Source organism: Stylophora pistillata, chromosome 2 (genome assembly GCF_964205215.1).
Source record: "Stylophora pistillata chromosome 2, jaStyPist1.2, whole genome shotgun sequence".
NCBI classification, from domain to species: Eukaryota; Metazoa; Cnidaria; class Anthozoa; order Scleractinia; family Pocilloporidae; genus Stylophora; species Stylophora pistillata.
In genome coordinates this window covers 40,549,446-40,568,795 of record NC_142520.1, presented here as the reverse complement: position 1 = coordinate 40,568,795, position 19,350 = coordinate 40,549,446, and the positions used below count along the sequence as shown (strand labels likewise).

At 38.0% G+C, this 19,350-nt stretch overlaps 2 protein-coding genes across 3 annotated transcripts; one reads left to right on the top strand and one right to left on the bottom strand.

Annotated features, from left to right (window-relative positions):
- Positions 1 to 1,002: 1,002 nt before the first annotated feature.
- Positions 1,003 to 19,116, bottom strand: LOC111333870 (tRNA (guanine(10)-N(2))-methyltransferase TRMT11). 2 transcript variants are annotated; one of them, XM_022939501.2, is made up of 15 exons: positions 18,992 to 19,116; positions 18,335 to 18,403; positions 16,540 to 16,613; positions 15,303 to 15,384; positions 13,216 to 13,308; positions 12,405 to 12,539; positions 11,946 to 12,059; positions 11,224 to 11,266; positions 10,931 to 11,011; positions 10,389 to 10,427; positions 9,282 to 9,413; positions 8,849 to 8,921; positions 8,066 to 8,200; positions 7,621 to 7,741; positions 1,003 to 6,931 (listed from the first exon to the last, which is right to left on the bottom strand). In XM_022939501.2, exons 1-15 carry the CDS (start codon positions 19,070 to 19,072, stop codon positions 6,839 to 6,841), a joined length of 1,365 nt encoding a protein of 454 aa, XP_022795236.2. In that variant the 5' UTR covers positions 19,073 to 19,116; the 3' UTR covers positions 1,003 to 6,838. The 2 variants fall into 2 exon arrangements, with proteins under 2 accessions (XP_022795236.2, XP_022795237.2); XM_022939502.2 differs by lacking the exon at positions 18,335 to 18,403 and having other exon boundaries at positions 18,992 to 19,106.
- LOC111333873 (uncharacterized) lies at positions 3,708 to 5,284 on the top strand. The gene has a single exon (XM_022939506.2). The coding sequence runs from the start codon at positions 3,708 to 3,710 to the stop codon at positions 4,527 to 4,529; it is 822 nt and encodes a 273-aa protein (XP_022795241.1). The 3' UTR covers positions 4,530 to 5,284.
- Positions 19,117 to 19,350: the final 234 nt, after the last annotated feature.

The following is a 19,350-nucleotide window of genomic DNA, read 5'->3' as shown; positions in this document are numbered from 1 at the left end:
GCGTTAGAGAGGCTGGAATGAAAGTTTCACATAAGGATCGGTGTGGCTATTGAAAAAATGACTTCCTATTTATCATTCCACTACTATATCAATTTATCAAATAAGGTCACAAGAACGCGCAAAATATACCACAGTATTTCCTTAGAGAAAGAAAAAGATAAATAAAAATAAACTTTAAAAGCTAACACAATTACTGGTAACCCAGTAGTTTACATTGTGGGCTGTAATGTTGTTTTAACCAAGTGCTTAAAAATCCCCACTGCGACCAGTGAGCTATTTACAGAGCACAGCCGTGGAGTTGAACTAGGGGCAACTGAGAACAAATTCAGTGAGTGGCAGGGTGGAGGACTTGAACCCTGGCCACCGAATTTCAAGTCCAGCACCCTAACCACTCGGCCCCGCCGCCTCCAAGAACAGGGCAAAAATACGTAGCAACAAAATGGCCGCACTGAACGATCCAACTTTTTCTGTTTTTTTGTTTTAGGCTTAACTGTTAAAGAAGCTAGAGTAGAGTAGACATCTATATTTATACAGGATAGTCCCTTCAGTGTAGTAAACACTGGTATCAACGGGGATCCTGTTACCCACCCATCCCACCCCAGGGGAGGATATCCATCATACAGTAATCTTGTGTGTGGGCGATTAACGTTTCTTACACCAACCCTGCAGGAGACGGGACCTCCATTTATTCGTCCCTATCCGAGAAGACTAGAATATCTAATCATTTCTTGATGTTATAGAAAGGTAGCATATTCTTCTCAATTATTTTAAGACCTTGAGTGTTGGTCCGGCCGGGGCTCGAACCCTCGACCTCCCGCACAATAGTCCAGCGCTCTATCCATTAAGCTAACCGGGAGGCAGTTAAAAAACTTTCAAGCGCGACATATTTTTTGTCGGTCGCAAATATGACTTAGATGGTTTCGTTCGTGTTGTTTTCGTCTCTTATGTACTTCATCTGATGTTTTGCAAGGCAAAATAAAGAAAAACAACTTAAAATTGAAATGATGGTGTAATAATAAACCCTTTATTCAATCATTTAACGTATAATACGAGCGAACAATTGGCTCATTGCTCGTGTTTTTCCTCGCCCCTTCGTGACACGGAAAATAATACGCAACTTGCAAAATATCCGCGCGTATTATGTTAAACCATCCAGTAAAGTCGTCTCTATTGCAAAATTAAATGCTCGGGGTAGGTATGTCTATTTCAAACTCACAACTTATTGAATTATTTATTATTGAATTATTTAAGTCAATATTTATTGAGCTTTTCCTGTTTTTCTTTTTTTTTTTTTTTTTTTGTCGTGGTTTTGTTTTTAAACTGTAAATGCTGAATAGGTTTCATGGCAGGCAGGACATCTGGTATCGATGACATTTCATACAAGTTCATGACACATTTAGCACGTGATACAGCTTTGTTAACTTCTGGTACTGATTGCACAAGGTAAATAATGAAATAAAGGAATGGTTTCAGTTGACCTCTTCTGCGTTGGAAGTAAGAATTCTGCATGTGATTATGGGTTTTAACTAGAGAGTTCAGTATATACCACTGCAGGAAAAGGTTTGGGAAAGCTTTATAGTGCCCAATTGCACTTCGGAATGGTTATCACTGAGAATTACTTCAAAGCCCTTTGTAGAACTGAAACAAAACAAATTCACGGGGGACAAAATGTACACGATGAACCTGATCGGTTCTTTAAGGGAGGCGACCCGCAAATTTAAATATTTCTGCCGACATAAAAGAAAAAAAAAACCGCAGACCGCACGTAAATACTAGTTACGATGATAGACGTTCGATGACAGGAGAGGCATTAACAAAAGAAAAGGAATGAAACGCATTTTGTCATCATTACCGCCCAAAAACGTGTTATATTCATTAACAAGTTTCTCGGGTTGATCCACGAAAAAAAAATAAATAAAATAAAAAAAGGAACTTTATTCGCGAAAAAATAATAAGGAACTTAACCAAGTCTTCCATCAGATACGATGAATAAATGAAGTTCATATATTTTGAACTGCGGTATACGTATGATGCACGATCCTCGCAGTAGAGAGCGCTATTTATGCAATAGTGAAAATTAGACCTGAAAAAAAAAAAAAAATCAGGCCTGTACGGGATTCCAACCACTGACCTCTACGATACTAGTGCAGCGCTCTTACCAATTGAGCTAACAAGCCAACTGGTAGCAGGCCGTTAAGTTGATTCGTAATAAACCCGTGATGATAAATCAGATACGATGAATATATGAAGTTCATATATTTTGAACTGCGCTAATAGATACGTATGATGCACGATCCTCGCAGTAGAGAGCGCTATCTATGCAATAGCGAAAATCAGACCTGATTTTCGCTATTGCATAAATAGCGCTCTCTACTGCGAGGATCGTGCATCATACAAGTCTTCTATCTTTCGTCTTTTTTTTTTTTTTTTCTACTTCTTCTCATTCTTCACCCTCGCTCTACTCCATTTGATTGCCACTCCAGAGTGGCAATCATTTATACCGAGAGGTGGTCTCAATGTCTGCTGTGCCTGCGGTTACTGCTACAATACTTTGCCCGCACAAATCCGTCACGTGTTCGACTAATGATTAACCCCTTCACTCCAGGTATCTTATTAGTAATTCTCCTCTCTGTCTGCTATACAATTATGATGATGTTAGTGTGGAGAATTTGGTATTGGATCCACAAATAATCCCCTTAATGATATTTTTCTTTATTCCCACTACTTGTCTGCTTGATATTGTATCGATAAGGTAAGGAGAAATTCTGTCTTGGTCACTTAAGGGAGTCAGAGGGGAAAAGACTCTTGTAGTGCCTTTCCCTTTCCAGTATTATCAGTGGGAACCGAACAACAGCTGGGAAACCTTAAGAGATGCCCAGGAAGAGCGGGGGGGAAGGGAAGATTGCGGTGTCCCTCCCTTCATACCGATCTTGAAGTTATTACCATGCTTACCAAGAGAAGTACGATACATAGGTGGTACCACGGCGCAGAATTGATAGTACGCTACATCATATTTGAGCCATTGCACTGAGCTCGAGAGGTGACTATTGGTTATCTTTGCCCATTCAAATCTTCAGCGTGGTCCTGCTGGAAAAGCACGGAAATCAATATGCACCGCATGTTGTCTGGTATTTTGATCATTCTCAGACGCAATCGAGGAGATAACATCCAGTGATTCCTCTACAAATACTCTGATGTTGATAGTGAAATCTTATACGTACACAAACATAACCTGATGACCGTGTCCCATAACCCTGGCCCCCACAAAGACAATAAAATCCAAGATTTGGTTTTGCTAGAAGAAAAAACTGCAGATTCAAACGAAGCAACAGGCTTTTAAGGGTAATTTCCTCAGTATAACAAACATCTTTGTTGCATTATTGGGAAAATCTAGGACTAGAGGTATCTCAATTGCAAAACGATTACTTTCCATATCAGTCACGTGCCATTGGAAAATGACAATTATCAAGTGGAAAGGTTTTGATAGCTCAACCCATGTCATTAACTGTCTAATCCTTTGGCAAGGTAATGAAGTAAAGTGCAGCTGACATAATGTTGTCCCTAAAGGAAGACGTTGCCTTAAAGCACGCAAAGATAGCTTAGCCTCAGAGGAAATTAACCGATTTTACTTCCTAAGGAGAGTGGTAACGAAGATAGCGGTGAAACACAAACACTTCAAAACAGCATAAGAAGAGTGAATAGAAAGTATGGCCTTGGATTTAAAAGGGGCAGACATGGTCCGTAAGAAAATAGCTACTTTCAAAAGCAAGATACAGGACGCGGAAAAAAGGAGTGGAAAAGCGAAAGAAAGTCTTCAACTTGTACAAGAAAGCTTTAATAGCACCAGGAGAACGAAGGCAAGAGTGGAAGCGTTAATTTCAAAAAGGGAGTCGCAACTAGAAAAAGTAGAATCTCTCATCTCTATTGTTCAAAGGAAATGGGATGCCTTTAATAGATTCCTCGAAGAAATAACGAACACACGAGTTGCAGTAAGTATGGATACTCGTGGTAGTAAAGATGTGAGCGAAATCGATACCACAATTGCGACAATTAAAGAGAGAACTAAAATCGCCGAGAGAAAGTGTATAACGTGCGCCAAAAGAGAACACGAATTGCGTATGCGAACGAAGACGTCTAGAGAACGCTGTATCCAATTGGAAACCACTGCTATATCATTACAGGAAGAATTAGCGGCTTTAAGAGAACGTGTTGAAGTCTTACAACAATCAAGAAAATTACGCGCAACACGGAAGCTTCAAATGGAACGTTTAGAGAGCAAAGTGCAACTGGCCATTGCACGAGCTCAAGAAAACGAAAACTTGGAATCTGAACTCGAGAATCGAGTAATCGAATTGGAAGATCAAATCGAAATGTATACAATGAAAAAGAAGCGAACCTCAAGCTTCCTAGAACAAACAAACAGCGAAAAGTCGATTGAACCCTGGACAGTTACGCTATGGCTTCGAAGTTCCAGACTTGTAAACGGTTCTCCTTCCTCAGTTCCTGCGCTACCTAATTCAACGGAATAAACCCTAAAGCATGCAAACATCTCCTAATCTGACGAAGAATCCGTAAAACCAACTTATACAAAGGAGATTAAAGTGCAAAGCGACATCGAGACGTCCAATTTTCATGTTGTTTTATTTGGCTGTGTCGCGATTATTTAATTGTAGCCTATAAATTCATGCCTTGTCAAAATATTCCGCAAGACTGCCGGAAACAAACACCTTACTTTGATGTTAACATTCATGTTTCCTCGAGCGTTGTTTGGTGTCTATCGAAAGCGGATTTTCAACGGAAGAAAACTTAAATTAAGGCTAATTAACTCATGCATCAAAGTCGTCTGAGTGGGACGTTTTTGGTTTGTTTTTGTCTTGATATCTTGAACTCAGTGACCCTACGATCTTTGAAATTCTTTTATCCAAATGAGAAACTTAATACAGTAGAGTAATACCACGACCTCAGCAAGCCTCCGGAACAAATACTCACCCGGGCAAGAACAACAAAGACATGCTTGGTTTATAGGAGATACCAGTTACAAAGAAAACATTGTTACCTTTGTTTGCGAGATCCTAGCTACAAAGCCAAATTGTAACATTGTATTTCAAGTTCAACTTTCAAGTGTGCCTACCTTATGTATTTCAAATCAATGTAAGCTTAATTGTTTCCTTCAAAAACCATTGTAAAGCGGTGGGCCGTACAAAAAACATTTAATTATCAATGAGACAACGAGCTCAAACTGATAAAGAATAAAAGCTGGCCGTAATCCGTATTATTTAGCTTACACCTCTTTTGTTGTTTCCTGTAGTTCTTACTAAAATTGTGTTACAAAGAAAAGTGGGTTCTAATTCTTTTCCAATGCATAACCTGATCTACTTCAAACTACTTCGTAGAACCTACTAGAATCTTGTAATATATGTTTGTGTGGTCTGTCTACCTCGGCTGACTCGTATGTTGCCTTTGTTTGAATGCTGACCTGAGCGAATCAATTCGTGACGACAGCGCCTGTTGCACGCAGCAGTGCAGCAGGGATGCCGTGAAAGAAAGACTTGGGAAACAACGGCAAGACATGTTCACACGGACTCAGACATCACAACGCATTTCAACTGAGTGTCGTCGAAATAATTTCACAGTAATGACAACTGACAATCAAAACCGTTAAAGAAAAATAATAAGAAGTCCACCATTGCCGAAAAAAAGTAATTTGATAAAAGCGCGGGAAAACGCGAGTAACCGAAGCGTGATTGGCTGGGACAAGTTTTTTCAGACCATTCACAAAGCGCATTCTTACAAATGGTTGATTACTAGGCCTCGTTTTGAATAAGTGGGCAAAGGTAATTCGGAAATGGCCTATTGAGATCTCAACTGAAAGCTGTTCCACAGTTCTTAGCTTAGCATTTTGTATCGTTCACCCCTTTTAACTTTGAAGTTACGTAATAGCTTTTATCATGTAACTTCTGCAATACATCCAGCAAAAGGGTTGTGACAATTGACGAACTGATCTAGGATGAGGTGATTTCCTGAAATAATACCAGAATCTCTCAAACAAGTCAACAAAAAATGCGTGATATTCAGAACAGAGAACTACATATCCGATAATCAGTAGAGGGTAGACTCTGAAAGATAACTGATTTAGTAGTCCGAATAGCGTGCAAATCAGTCGCAGAATCTTGGCGTGTTTGTTGTTAAACATGCAGTTCACAGAGCCTGTACCGCGGGCTCTTATGATTCTACAAATCATAAACAAGAGGGTTGTAAGATAGAAAGCAAGAGCTTTTTCATGACGTGATCCAAAACACGTATTTTAAAAGATTGACAGATACAAGGACGCGACCTTCTCAAAAGAGTGTTTTTGATTGTTTGTTTGTTTTTTGCTCTAATGTTACTAATGGGATATTTCGCACTTTTTATAGCGTGTTTTTTTCTTCTGTTTGTTTGTTTTTCTTTCTGTCGACTGAGACGATGTCAGTAGCACAGCATGTATGTGCTTCATTTCGCTAGAACACGTGACCATAAACAGCTCCTGATGTAAAATGAAACTTGATGTAACAGATCTAAAGTTATTTTTTCTAACCTCTGAGATTTTCAACAGATAACAGATTGCAAAGAATATTGCAACATGTAAGAATCGAACCTCTTGAAGTCGACTTTCGATACTTTCGAAACCATGAGCATTGTAGAGTCCCTTGAAGACAAAAATGCATCTAGCCGCTTCCGTTCATCACTTTCAAACACCATCGCTAATACCGCCATTATTCAGCCACACACGATTACGTTACGGTGAATCACGTGAAGAGCACATGGTGTGCCTCGATGTCATGATACACCATTTCAATGGTTACGTGCTTTGCTGGCTGAAGTAGTTATCCCTAAAGTTATCACACGATTCCAAGAACTTTTGATGTACCACGGACATGTTTTGACCTCCCACCTGCAACAGAGGAGTGCTTATGTTCTATCTGATATAAAAACTTCAAAGACAATTTTCCTTATCAGCGTAAACTTTTAGAAGTTTGCTTAACAAGTAAGTTTGGCAGTGAAAAAGTTGCATATATATTTCTTTATCTCTCTTTGTTTTGTTTTGTTTTGTTTTTCAATTTTGTTTCAAAACTTTAAGTTGCCTTTCATTCATGTATTTGGCACCCTTCGAACAGACGGCTTTCTACTGTAAATTACAGTGAGCAAACTCTCCTTGTCAGCAACCTCGGAAATGCATAGAAAACAGTATGGAGAATATGCATACTGATGTTAGAGCGTTGTAGAGCCCTTGAAGCTCTTGATTATTACGCAAATTCTCCTGGTCAGCACCTTAGGAAATGTATAGAGAAGAGCAAGGAGAATATGCATACCGATGTTAGGGCGTCAAGCTTGAGTTCTATGGAAACCGGTTCAATCTGCAATAGAAATGTGCCACTTGCCCCTCGAACAGACTTACAGTTGTAGGATTTTTTGTTTTTGTTTTTGTTTTTTTTTTTTACAAAAACGTAATACAGCAAATGCTTCAACAAATTCATAGGAATACTTCCAAAGGGAAAAGTCTGTACATGTATACATGTACTTGTAGCTTCTTGAAAAAGAAACATGTTCTGGCTTTCCTGTTCATTTTACGAGACCTCTTACCGTGTGCTCTTTGATCTTTTCCATGGTGATCAGTCGCCGAGATACGTGTCTTGATAAACACTGCTCACTGTTCGCTACAAGTCTGAGGCAAGGGTGACTGGGCAGAAACTCGTCTGAGTAACTAAGTGTATGTAAGAAAGAACAAAAACAAAGAAAAGATGCTTCGCTGTTACGCTCAAGACACAAAAGAATTTAAACCGCTGGACCAAAGTCTCGGTTTTCCCGGGCCGAAGTGTGGGATGCAAAAACATAGCGCGAGAGGCCAAATCTGACAGCTACTGTTAGTAATGGTATGGGTACCAAACTTCTAGAAACTGAGTGACAGGATCTGAGGTACTAATAGAGGGAGAACAAAAAAGGTCGCAAACTCGTGTTGGAAGCTGATTCGAATTTTCCCAGTGCAAACAGCAAAAAAGTATATATTTTAAAAGAAGACAGTATTCACCTTGGCCGATAAATTGGAAGCCAATAGACGAGCCGGCCATGAAGAACAAGATATCGAGCTCCCAGATCCAGTAATGCCGTGAGAATTTCTGACAGGCGACAGCCACGCACCGCTGAACACGGTGACGTCTGATCACTGAAAACGAACACGTGCAAAGAAAATTCATGAAATTGAAATAACTCGCCTTATCTTTTCTTTTCTCTTTGGCTGTCTGTTTGTTTGACTAACTGACTGATTGACTGACCGACTGACTGACCGACTGACTGACCGACTGGCTGACCGACTGGCTGACCGACTGACTGACCGACTGACTGACCGACTGACAGACCAAATGGGTCTCACTCTGTCTGACTAGCTGGCTGACCGGCCGGCTGGCTAGCTGGTTGGTTGTGTTTCTGTCTACGTGTCTGTCGGACTGACTGACTCGTAATAAAGGGAGTAGGTTTCTAAAGAGACTTCGGTGCTGCGTCGGTGGGAGTAACAAAGCAATTTTGGTTTTATCAGTTGAGTTGATAAAGTAAATTGGCCACCGTAAAGAGTTTCAAGGCTGACGTTTCGGGCGTTAGCCCTTCCTCAGAGCGAATGACGAAGAGTTAACTCTCGAAATGTCAACTCAGTTGATAAAACTGATTACCTTGACTGCCTCGTACGCTGGCTGTCTGTATATGTCTATCACTTTGTGTGTGCCTAACCTGAAGGTCCTTTTCTTATGCTTTTCCTGATTTTTTATTTCTTTTGTTCTTTCTCCCTTCCCTCTATTTCACTTTAAATGTTTTTACTTACGCACTATCATTTTCCTCCTGACTTTCCATATTTGTGTCTAACTTACGAGCGCCTTCTCGGATTCCATAAGGTGCTATAGCAATTTAAAAGAAACAAAATGCAAGCACAAACTTATCAACGACATAAGACAGCCACGACAAACGGAAAAGAGACAAGCCAAATCAAGAAAGTTTACTGTCTGTTGCGCACGCGCAGTAGGATGTCAGTCGCGCTACAATACCGGCCGCAGGAATAGCAGCATTACACGCGCGTATCACGCATAAATCCGCCATATTGCGCGCAATTTACACGTGAATTACGCGCGCGTTACGCTCCTGATTGTTTGAGAAGGGAGCGCGGTATTTCTAGAGCAGAACAAATTGTGATTTTCTTTCCCAGGGAACAGAACATAACATAACAGCTGTCTTTTTAAGTTTTTCATTTTTCTACTTACGGTCTGTTATGATTGCATCAAACAAAGGAATTTCTCGCAGTCCCAGTCTCCCAGCATCAGCTATGAGTATGTCAACGAAATAACTGTCGAGTCCATACTGCGCGAAGTTTGCCCGAAAATTCTCATCACGACCTGAAGAGAATAATAATGATAATAATAATTATAATAATAATAACAATAATAATAATAATAACAATAATAATAATAACTTTTATTTCTATAGCGCTCTTATCCTATGTTCAAGGCGCTTTACAACACCGTGCGGGAGACTTTACCAGACTGCCAGTGGCAGTTTACAATCAACAAAGGCGAATTTTAACAGATGCCCCCTCCCCCAATTCCCAGTAAACAGGCCAGACCACATAACAGTAATCTCTTGATGTGGGTTCTTTAACGTCTCCTGCCTAACCAAATTAACTGATTAATAGACGCAGGAGACGGGACGTACGGTTTATTCGTCCTTATCCGAGAAGAAGAATAATATGAACATACATGTATAATGGGAACTTGAATGACACAGGAAAAGATATCATTTTCATTACCTCTATGAGAAAGTATGGAACACCAATACCAGTTTCCTTCCCTTAGAGTAAGTGTTTTTCGTCTGTTTTTTTCGTTCGTTTGTTTGATTGTCTTTTTGTTTACTTTTAGCCCCTTTAATTGAATTCCTCAAGCTATTTACATTTTTAAATGCAACTTGTTCTTTTTTTTTTTTCATGAATTTCAATTCTTCTGTAGATCTCAAATCAAATCATCCTTCTTGATGACCTCACTTTCGTGTATCCATTAGACTTTGGTGTTCAATCGGTCAAACATCTTCTGGATGAAAATTTGTACAAAATTCTCACTGGCAGAGGGCTTTTAAAATGTCTTAAAAAGTTAAAAAGAGAATTTGTCAAATGATCAAACTTTAGAACGGTAGGATTAATACCCTTAAATTGCTGGGCCCACAAGTTCAAAGGGCTAACGTTCCTTGCCTACGGATAAATTGCTATCCAGCGGATAAGTTTAAACAAAACATACTGCGCTATCCACCGGATCGAGATTTTCCAGTGGATAGCGTTACGAATGGAGTTAGGAGGGTACAAAGAGCAATAATTTTCTTACCTCTCCACTGGCCTTTCCTGTTGGCTCGTGAACTTCTACCTAAACCGCAGAAGGAGAGAAGGAACATAACTCAACAGTACTCTTCCATTGTTTTACTTTGTGCCAGCTATCTTAAATTCTAAGTTTTTTTTCCTTTTTATTTTTATGACACTACGACACTTACACGAACTACGACACTTGCAAACCAAAACTTTGTATATTAAATTTTTTTAAAAAGTATTACAAGCCGTGCGTTGCGGAAAATTATATGGTTTTTCCCTGTACAATTAGCCAGATAAATTTGAAAACGTAATAATTAATGGCGACAAAAACGTTTCGATACATCACAAAATTGCCACGTCCCCCTCACCCTCCCCTCCCCTCCCAAAAAAAGAGAGAAAAGACGCCAAATTTGTTTTCATACCATACTAGGACACCCAAGGCGACGATTTCAAGTTAAACATTTCGATGAGCGGTTTAAAAAGAAATGTTTTCGAATATCTCTGACAGGAGTAGCGTGGACAAAGCGTTCGGATTTTAGCGAAAAATTACATATCGAGTACCTCTCCCGTGAAGCAGTGTATAATCTATGTCACTTCCTATCACATGGGCACCAAAATGGGCGCAGGCCACAAGAACACTACCTGGAAGAGACAAAGCTTTCGTAGAATTACAACTTCTGTACAAGGAGTTGTTATTTTCCGTGAACATCATTACATAACTGTTTTCATACAAGTATAAGGTATTCCTGGTGGTTAATCATTTTGAAACCCAAGACAATATTTACATGCTTAAGTAAAAAAAATCAAACAACACAAAATACAACAACACAAGAAAAACCAATGCGGTTGCTCACCTGTTCCAACGAAGGGATCAAAGACGAGGCTGCCTGAACGGACCTTAAAACATCACAAACAATAGCCCATTTCCGAATTACCCTTGGCCTCATTTTCAAAACGAGGCCTGGTGCTCAACCATTCTTGTGAAAATGAGTTTAATTTGCATGTGAATGAAAACTTATTATCATATGAAAGGATGAGCACCAGGACTCGTTTTGAAAATGAGGCCAAGGGTAATTCGGAAATGGGCTATTAAATAAATAAAAAAACTTCAAAACATGTTTCTCTACACGTCAAAAAAGGTAAAGTTAGTAAATTCACGAACCAGAAGGTTCCTTCTCGTGAGGCTTATCCCAGTTTCATTACCATGAAGCAACTTGCAGTGTTGCTACTCGCTTGCTCGCAGAGAAACTTTCATCCACCTATAATTTATAATACGTGAAATACAGCATTGTGCAAAAGTAACAGAAGCGAAATGGAAAGATTTCATTCTTTGCTGTCGCGAGTTTTCAGAGAAATTTGCCCTAAAAATTTGAGCAACTGTCCGCGGTTTAGTTCGCGTACTTTTGCTAAAAGAGAGCGCGAAAATGTTCGATTTTACAAAGAAAATTTGTTTACAGTAGCGCAATTTTTCTGGTGGTGCGCAAATTTACCATAACTAAACCCATTCGCGTAATCACAGCGACCAGATTCTGTTGAGGACAATTCAAGCCATTGAAAAATGTTGATGTTGATATACCTGTCCCTGATTGGCCATCAGGAATGACAGCTGTGGATCCATGGAAGTGTTACCAATAAAACGCCTCGTCTTGAGTGAATACTGTTTGAAAAGGTGACGCTGACCATGCCCAACCTACAGACAATAAAAACATCTTTCATTGAATCTCGTTTCCACACACACACACAAAAAAATATATATATATATATATAACTAACTGCTGACAGTACTGTTTCGGCCTTCTTGGCCTCATCAGTGCAGTGCTTATGCTAGAATGGGGGAGAACCGAAACAGTCACCCCAAACGACCCAACCTTTGTGGTATCGTCTAAGCCATGCCAGAGTGCTCAAACCAGTTTAAAGTAGCGAGCATGCGCAATTATATATATATATATGAATTTAAAGTCATTATTCCCCTCACAAGAAACCATATAGTGTGCCACTATAAAATTGGATTATTATGAAGTTTTTGTATCCTTACCAAGCGACCAAAGAACAACCTCTGAGGAATTGGAGGGGCTTCATTGGGGTCATCTCCATAGTCCAACAGCAGTGCAAACAGATTATCAGGTGCTGTCAGATTGACACAGCCTTGAAAAGGAAGGAATTGGAATTGCTGTGGATAACAAGGTGTGCTTTTGCTCAATTGGCTTAAATACTAAATAATGTGATTAGATAAAAAAACAAAACAAACAAACAACCACAAACAGTAACAACAGCATAGACCATATGCACTATGGCACATAATTTACGAACATTTGAACACAAAAAATTATCAAACTGAATTTGAATCCAATCAACAAATTAGACAAACCATTTTGACATCATAACAATACCTACAACAAAAATGCTCTAGTGGGTCAAATACTGATAACAACAGTACCCTGGTCAAGATGCGAGCAAAATTATTTTTTCCATGGAAGGGGGGGGGAGGTGGATAAGCGAATAGGGAGGGACTTACACAAACAACTGGTTCACCAATTACTGTGTTACCCTTACAATCAACTTCAGAAAAATCTCGGAGCAGTACACGTACATGAGTATATAAATAAAGAGAACCACAAGCTATATGAGGCAAAGAACAACTGTAATAAGTTATTTTTCAGGTTTATGATCAAGTTAAAAATTGTCTAAATTTCCTGAGTTTAAGACATAAGTTTTAGTATATAGAGAAAACCATACACCATACAAGGTAAACATCTGTTAAAATAAGTCCTTTTTCAGGCTTATAATCAGGTTGAAGTTGTTCTGGATTTGAAACATAAATTTGAAAATGATAGACATTTACTCACATCAATAAACTCCCTCTGTTGACTTATAGACAACTTTTTATTAAAGGACTCAATGCTAATTTTAAAGGATTTGTCACTGGATGTGAAAGTGTTCTGGAAGACAAAAATGAAAGAAATCATTTAGTAGATCAGCTTCTGATACAGATTACATGAGATTTTTGCAACAGGGCTATTCCACATGAGACATGAAAATTTGACAGATTTTCAAATTCAAAATATGAGAGCCAAACTTACTTTTAATGAAAGCTTATACATAGTTCTATAAGAATCCAAATCTAGATTGGCAGCAGTGGACACGCCCAGGTTGTGTGATGCCATTGTTTTTTAGGGTTTTTATTAACCGAATAAGCCATTTTACATACCAATATCTAAATTGCTATATCTCAAAGAAATTGACTGCCATGTATCAGATTTTGAGATCTTAACTACCCACTAGGATGAGCCTTTCAATGCAAAAAGAAAAAAATTCTCAAACATTTAATGTCTCAGACATACAAAGACATAAAAAGTGTTGCGGACGTGACCTTCAGGGTATGATTCAGAGCAACATTTATTTAATTTCTATGTAGGTTCTCAACTGTTTCAGGTCTTATTTATGTTGCTCTTATTGTTAAGTATTATGATAATTTTGACACCCCAGCTTGCTCAAATTTGTCAACTATTTAAGAGATATTGCGTTGCGGACGTGACCGTTGCGGACATGACACATTTGTAAAAACCCAGAAAACCTCATAGAATTTTCAAACATGAGAAGATATGTTGATATTTAATGACAGCAAATGATAATTATAGACATATTATGATATATGTAAAGCTATCACTTTTTTACAATTTTCCAAAAATATATAAATGCCCTTTGACCTACAAAATGACCTAGATCATCAAAGTTTTTATATTTTATTTGTTATTTATTTCCCAATTTACAGATAAAAGCAATAAAAACAGCATTTTTACTTCAGTGGCATTACTCTGAACGTTATTGGTGGTGAATGAAAAGCTCTTTCTTGAACATCCCCAAAATGGCACCTCCACAACAAATTTTGGTCATGTCCACAACACAACATCTTTATTCTTTATATATACTATTTGTTATTTATTTCCCAATTTACAGATAAAAGCAATAAAAATAGCATTTTTACTTCAGTGGCATATTACTCTGAATGTTATTAGGGGTGAATGAAAAGCTCTTTCCTGAACATCCCCAAAATGTCACGTCTGCAACAAATTTTGGTCTCGTCCGCAACACAACATTTTTGTTAATAAATTCATGGTAACAAGTAATTTCTATAATATCTTTTCAGATTTATGAAGTACAGTTACTTTTGCATTTAGTTAGTATATGCAGTTTTTTTAAAAGGTTTTCAATTCACAGGAAATTTGAAGTAACCAAAAGCAATTCAAATCAATGGTTGTTTTAGGAGTCACATCCGCAACACACTTTGAAAAATTATTTTCTCTGGATCTCTAAGGGATAGTCAAAATGTTTTCTGGCAAAATAAAAGGTACTTCACGGGTAATTTTATGACATGACTAATTTCAATTCAAATAGAGTGGATCTGGCTTTAGGAGACATTTAATACCCAAATTTTGCCTCTGAATGTCACGTCCGCAACGTGGAATTGATAAACACATTAATTCCAAAAAAATTGCAAAACTAAAGTGACATTAACAAAAAGTGTCCCAAACAAGACATGACGTAAAATAGCAACCATGAACTGCTTGCGGATATTGTGAGAACTGTTCTACTGTTACTGTTGACAGTTAATACTGCTCTTGCGATTTTTATAATTTTGACGTTATTGTTCATTTGGATAAAGTTGTTTTATTAAATTAAAGGACATTTTAAAAGTTAGCTGTGTCTTAATCAAAAACACAAAATTAAGGTGACTCAAAATACAAACTTTCAGTGTCGAATTTCAGTGTCGCAAAATCTATCCACCTAAAAATTGCAAAATTAACCCGTCTGGAACATTTCATGTACATGTAATAAGGTACCCAGAAATTTATTTCTTGCTATCAGAAACTGATATCTGTAGAGTGATTAACTTAACAACAACAACAACAAAAATAGCAGCAAAAGCATTTACCATTTTATCAGGTGGATATTGGAGAATGTTATCTTTTAATGCTGTTAAATTTTCTCCTTGTCCCCACAATTCATAAACAGACCTAAATATAGATTAAGCACAGTTATAGAGAATGCTAACAGGTCTGGAACAAGTATTGGATGGAATGACAAACACCAAGAGATTAACCTCCTAATTGGTTATTGTCCAAACTGTACAATATATATACCTGACAAATGTGTACAGCTCAGTAAACATGAAGATGCAAAGCATAACTGAAGTCTGCATTTAAAGCATATTTAATCTTAAAGCTTATAAATTCCCCAAGGTTTCTAAACCAACCAGCAGGGTTGCATTTTTTTCCAAATGCATAAATATGGGGATTTCATTAGACACCAGCAACAGGCAAATTCCTGCAGCTACTCTCTACAACTAAGCTGGCTACCATGGCCATATCATCTCCCGATTTTAACATGTTTTTTGGAAAATATTCAATATATTGTAAAGGCAGTCATCAATAAAAGTGTTTTTTGTTGATATTTTGTCTCCTTTTTGGTTATTGGATGATTTTTGTGACAAGTTCTAACAATTCAATCAACAACACGATCGGTTCACTGTGCGCCATGTTGAACAGACAGAAGAGAAAGACTGGTGACAAAATCTGCCTTGATTGCCACTGAACTACTTACTTCCTAATGTACACCTACTTGCAAAACTAATGAAATCCCTGTAAACAGTATGGGATTGAAAGATTATAGGCATATTTAGAGTAAAGGCTGATGGTCTCTAAAGAAACTGTTTGGGGCTGCGTCAGTGGGGGTAACGAAATAATTTGGATATATCAACAAAGTTGAAATGGTAAATTGGCCAACGTAACGATTACAAAAGCTGACGTTTCGAGCATTAGCCCTTCGTCGTTAGCCCTTCGAGTGCTAGCCCTTCAAGCGTTAGCCCTTTGCTCCGACGAAGGGCTAACGCTCGAAACGTCAGCTTTTGTAATTGTTACAGTGGCCAATTTACCATTTCAACTTTGTTGATATATCCAAATTATTTAGAGTAAGATATTACCTCTAGAATTATGTGTGGCTGATCTTATACATTAACGAACCCAGCTTTGGAACAGATCTACATACTTCAAGTTTACACGTGTCTACTACTGACAGTAAGCTAATACTGGTACATTCACATTTCATTTCAAGGGAGGCCTTTAAATGCTTAAAATAGATAACAAGGTTTAAATGACTTTAAGGTAACTCACTTAATGGAAACTGTTCTTGATAGCAGGTTCTTTACACAGTCTTCGTTTGGCAGACAAACCTCAAGGTAAGGATTCTACAACAATTTAATAAGAAAACTATTATAATAATAAACAAAAAGATAAGTTTGACACGCCTTGTAAACACAATGATGTACTTGGACTGTTCAACCCGTGTCATTCTAATCAAACAGTCACTTTTCCCAATTCTTTAAGTTCCACTCTGGCTGTCTATTAGTTTACATTTCTACCACAATGAAAAGGGAGGTGGTGGGTATCAAGCCCAACAGAAAACCACACAGTAATTTTGCTCAGGATTGTCCCTAAGAAATTAGGCTGCTGACTGAAATTTCAAATGAGGTGCCCTCGAAGAAGGTGCTTTGCACGTAACAAGAGACCTAGCTTGGTAACAACCCTTTGTTCCCAAATGATGCTTCATAACACTTTGAAGGCAAAGCTACTAACTAAAGTAAGCTTCCTGTTCTTAAATGACAGACATGAGAAACAGAGAGAAGTCACAAAAAATAAGTGCTTAAAAGCAATGTCTAATTAACAATTATTCCACGAACGCGTGTTGGATATGAGATGATAGGCTATAATCATCTCATATCCAACAAGCGCGAGTGGAATAATTGTTTTATTAAAAACACCCCCAAGAAATTATTATAATTGTAAGAAGAAACCGGATTTTTTAGCTCCCTTTTGATTTTAAGCTGACACATACACTTACCATATTTGTAGATTAAAGTATATTGGCTCATATACCATAATGGCTAAGCCAATAAAAAGTCTTGAATTGGATTATCCAATGATCCAGTTTTTAATAATATCTATTAATCTATGCATTGTAATATCCCTTGTACTCAGGTTAGTCACACATACATGCACATCTTAATCTTCTTTACCCTTTAGCTCCCATAACTGACCAAGACAGAATTTCTCCTTACAATATCAATACAATATCAAGCAGACAGTGATGGGAATAAAGAGAAATATCATTAGGAGGAAAATTAGTTGATCCGATAACAGATTCTCCACATTCACATCATAAGAATTGTAAGTTAGATGGTAAGGAGAATTACAAGTGAGATCTTAGAAATGCAAGGGTTAATTAATTAGATAACTGCGTTAAATATTGAAAGATTGTAAGAGTGTAACCTCAGAAGTGCCTATCATGCTTGGCTGAGCAATCACTGACTAAAAATCCAGCCGGCAGCAGGCACTTAACAACAATCCTATCCACCCAGGACTAAAATGCTGACCTTCCATTCCAGAGTTCAGCATGAAACCCTCTAGCTATGCCACCCAATCTATGAAAGGATTGAGCAATCACTGACTAAAAATCCAGCCGGCAGCAGGCACTTAGCAACAATCCTATCCACCCAGGGCTAAAATGCTGACCTTCCATTCCAGAGTTCAGCATGAAACCCTCTAGCTACGCCACCCAGTCTATGAAAGGATTGTACCAGAACTCAATGTAGATCAATTAAAAACAAAGGTTGGTGTACCTGTTATTCCACATCACAGGAGGAAAATTTAGATCATAAAAAAAAGTTTCAGAAACCTTGTTTAACAGCACATTAACCCTTTAATCCCTAAGAGTGACCAGCACCTAATTTCTCCTTACAATATCACCCCTGAGTCAAGCACTAAGGTCAGGAGAATTAAGGAAATGATCACCAACTAAAGAAGCTCTTGATTTTCAAACAAAATCTCCTTTCAGCACCTTAGGAAATTTATAGAGAACAGTATGGAGAATATGCATACTGATGTTAGGTTTAACTATGGTGATTCTTACTTCTTTTCTGTAGTCCTTTCTGTCCACAACTACTTCAAAACCAAACATACCAGAGACTGATAACAACTCCTGATGTGAAGCAAGGCAATGAAATGGTCAATTTCCCAACATATTGAAGCTACCAGTCCACTCAAAAATAATAAGTTATTTATTATACCTCTGATCAGATTAGTACTGTATGTTGTTTTTAAACTTTTGGCTTAGTTTAAAATGTTTTAAAACATTCTCATGTTATTTTAACGAATAAGAGAAAAGAGGAAATTGACAATCAGACAGGTTTCAAAAAGTTAAATCAGGAGAAAAATCGAATCATAGCAGGAACATTACACATATGGTTGGAATAAGAAGTAAGGCCATCCTGACAAAGCTCACAAATCTACCGCAAATTTTCTTGTTCAAAGAATAAGTTCTCTCATTGCTTTAGCATCCCAGCCAATATCACCTCGTCAGAGGCTCATAAGTATAAATATGATAATTATATCTCGCCGCCTCTGTGTTCTTTCAGCAGGCGCCTAACAGTACATCCCAATGGAAGTCCTGCAGCCTTCCTCTAGGGCTATCGTTAATTGCGCTTGTGCTTTTCCTGAATTAAACAGATAACTACAAAATTGAATGCCTAGGTATACCCCCAGATGAAACAACCTTTCTTCTACCTACCGATATTCTAAAATCCACGTGTTCTTGGGCAAAAAGACATACAAATTGTACATTTGTTTTTCCCTCCACTTTGTTCGCCATTTTGAATTTAGCGGAAGTGTGCTTAGCTGTATCACTGGACAGCAGCTAACCGCGCGAAAAGTCAAAGACAAAATGGATGTTGGAAACATTCGCAAAATAAACATTAGAGGTTAGTTTTCCAGCTTGTGTTTCAGTGTTATGCGGTCTTGCAGGTGTGTGGAGTTTTTTAAAAGCAAGGATGGTTATCTTAAAAATTTTATGGTTAAAACAATAACGATAAAACTTTAGGGCAGGACCTTTTTTTTCTTTTTGAAATCAGGTCATTCAACTCCTTAAGA

What these genes read in the sequence shown, in the direction of transcription:
- LOC111333870 (XM_022939501.2), bottom strand. Translation starts at nt 19,072, where the DNA reads ATGGCGAACAAAGTGGAGGGAAAAACAAATGTACAATTTGTATGTCTT. An exon ending in ACGTGGATTTTAGAATATCG is followed by an intron (nt 18,404 to 18,991) that starts GTAGGTAGAAGA and finishes GCTTCACATCAG; the next exon opens with GAGTTGTTATCAGTCTCTGG. An exon ending in TGATCCCTTCGTTGGAACAG is followed by an intron (nt 11,012 to 11,223) that starts GTGAGCAACCGC and finishes TGTCTCTTCCAG; the next exon opens with GTAGTGTTCTTGTGGCCTGC.
- LOC111333873 (XM_022939506.2), top strand. Translation starts at nt 3,708, where the DNA reads ATGGCCTTGGATTTAAAAGGGGCAGACATGGTCCGTAAGAAAATAGCT.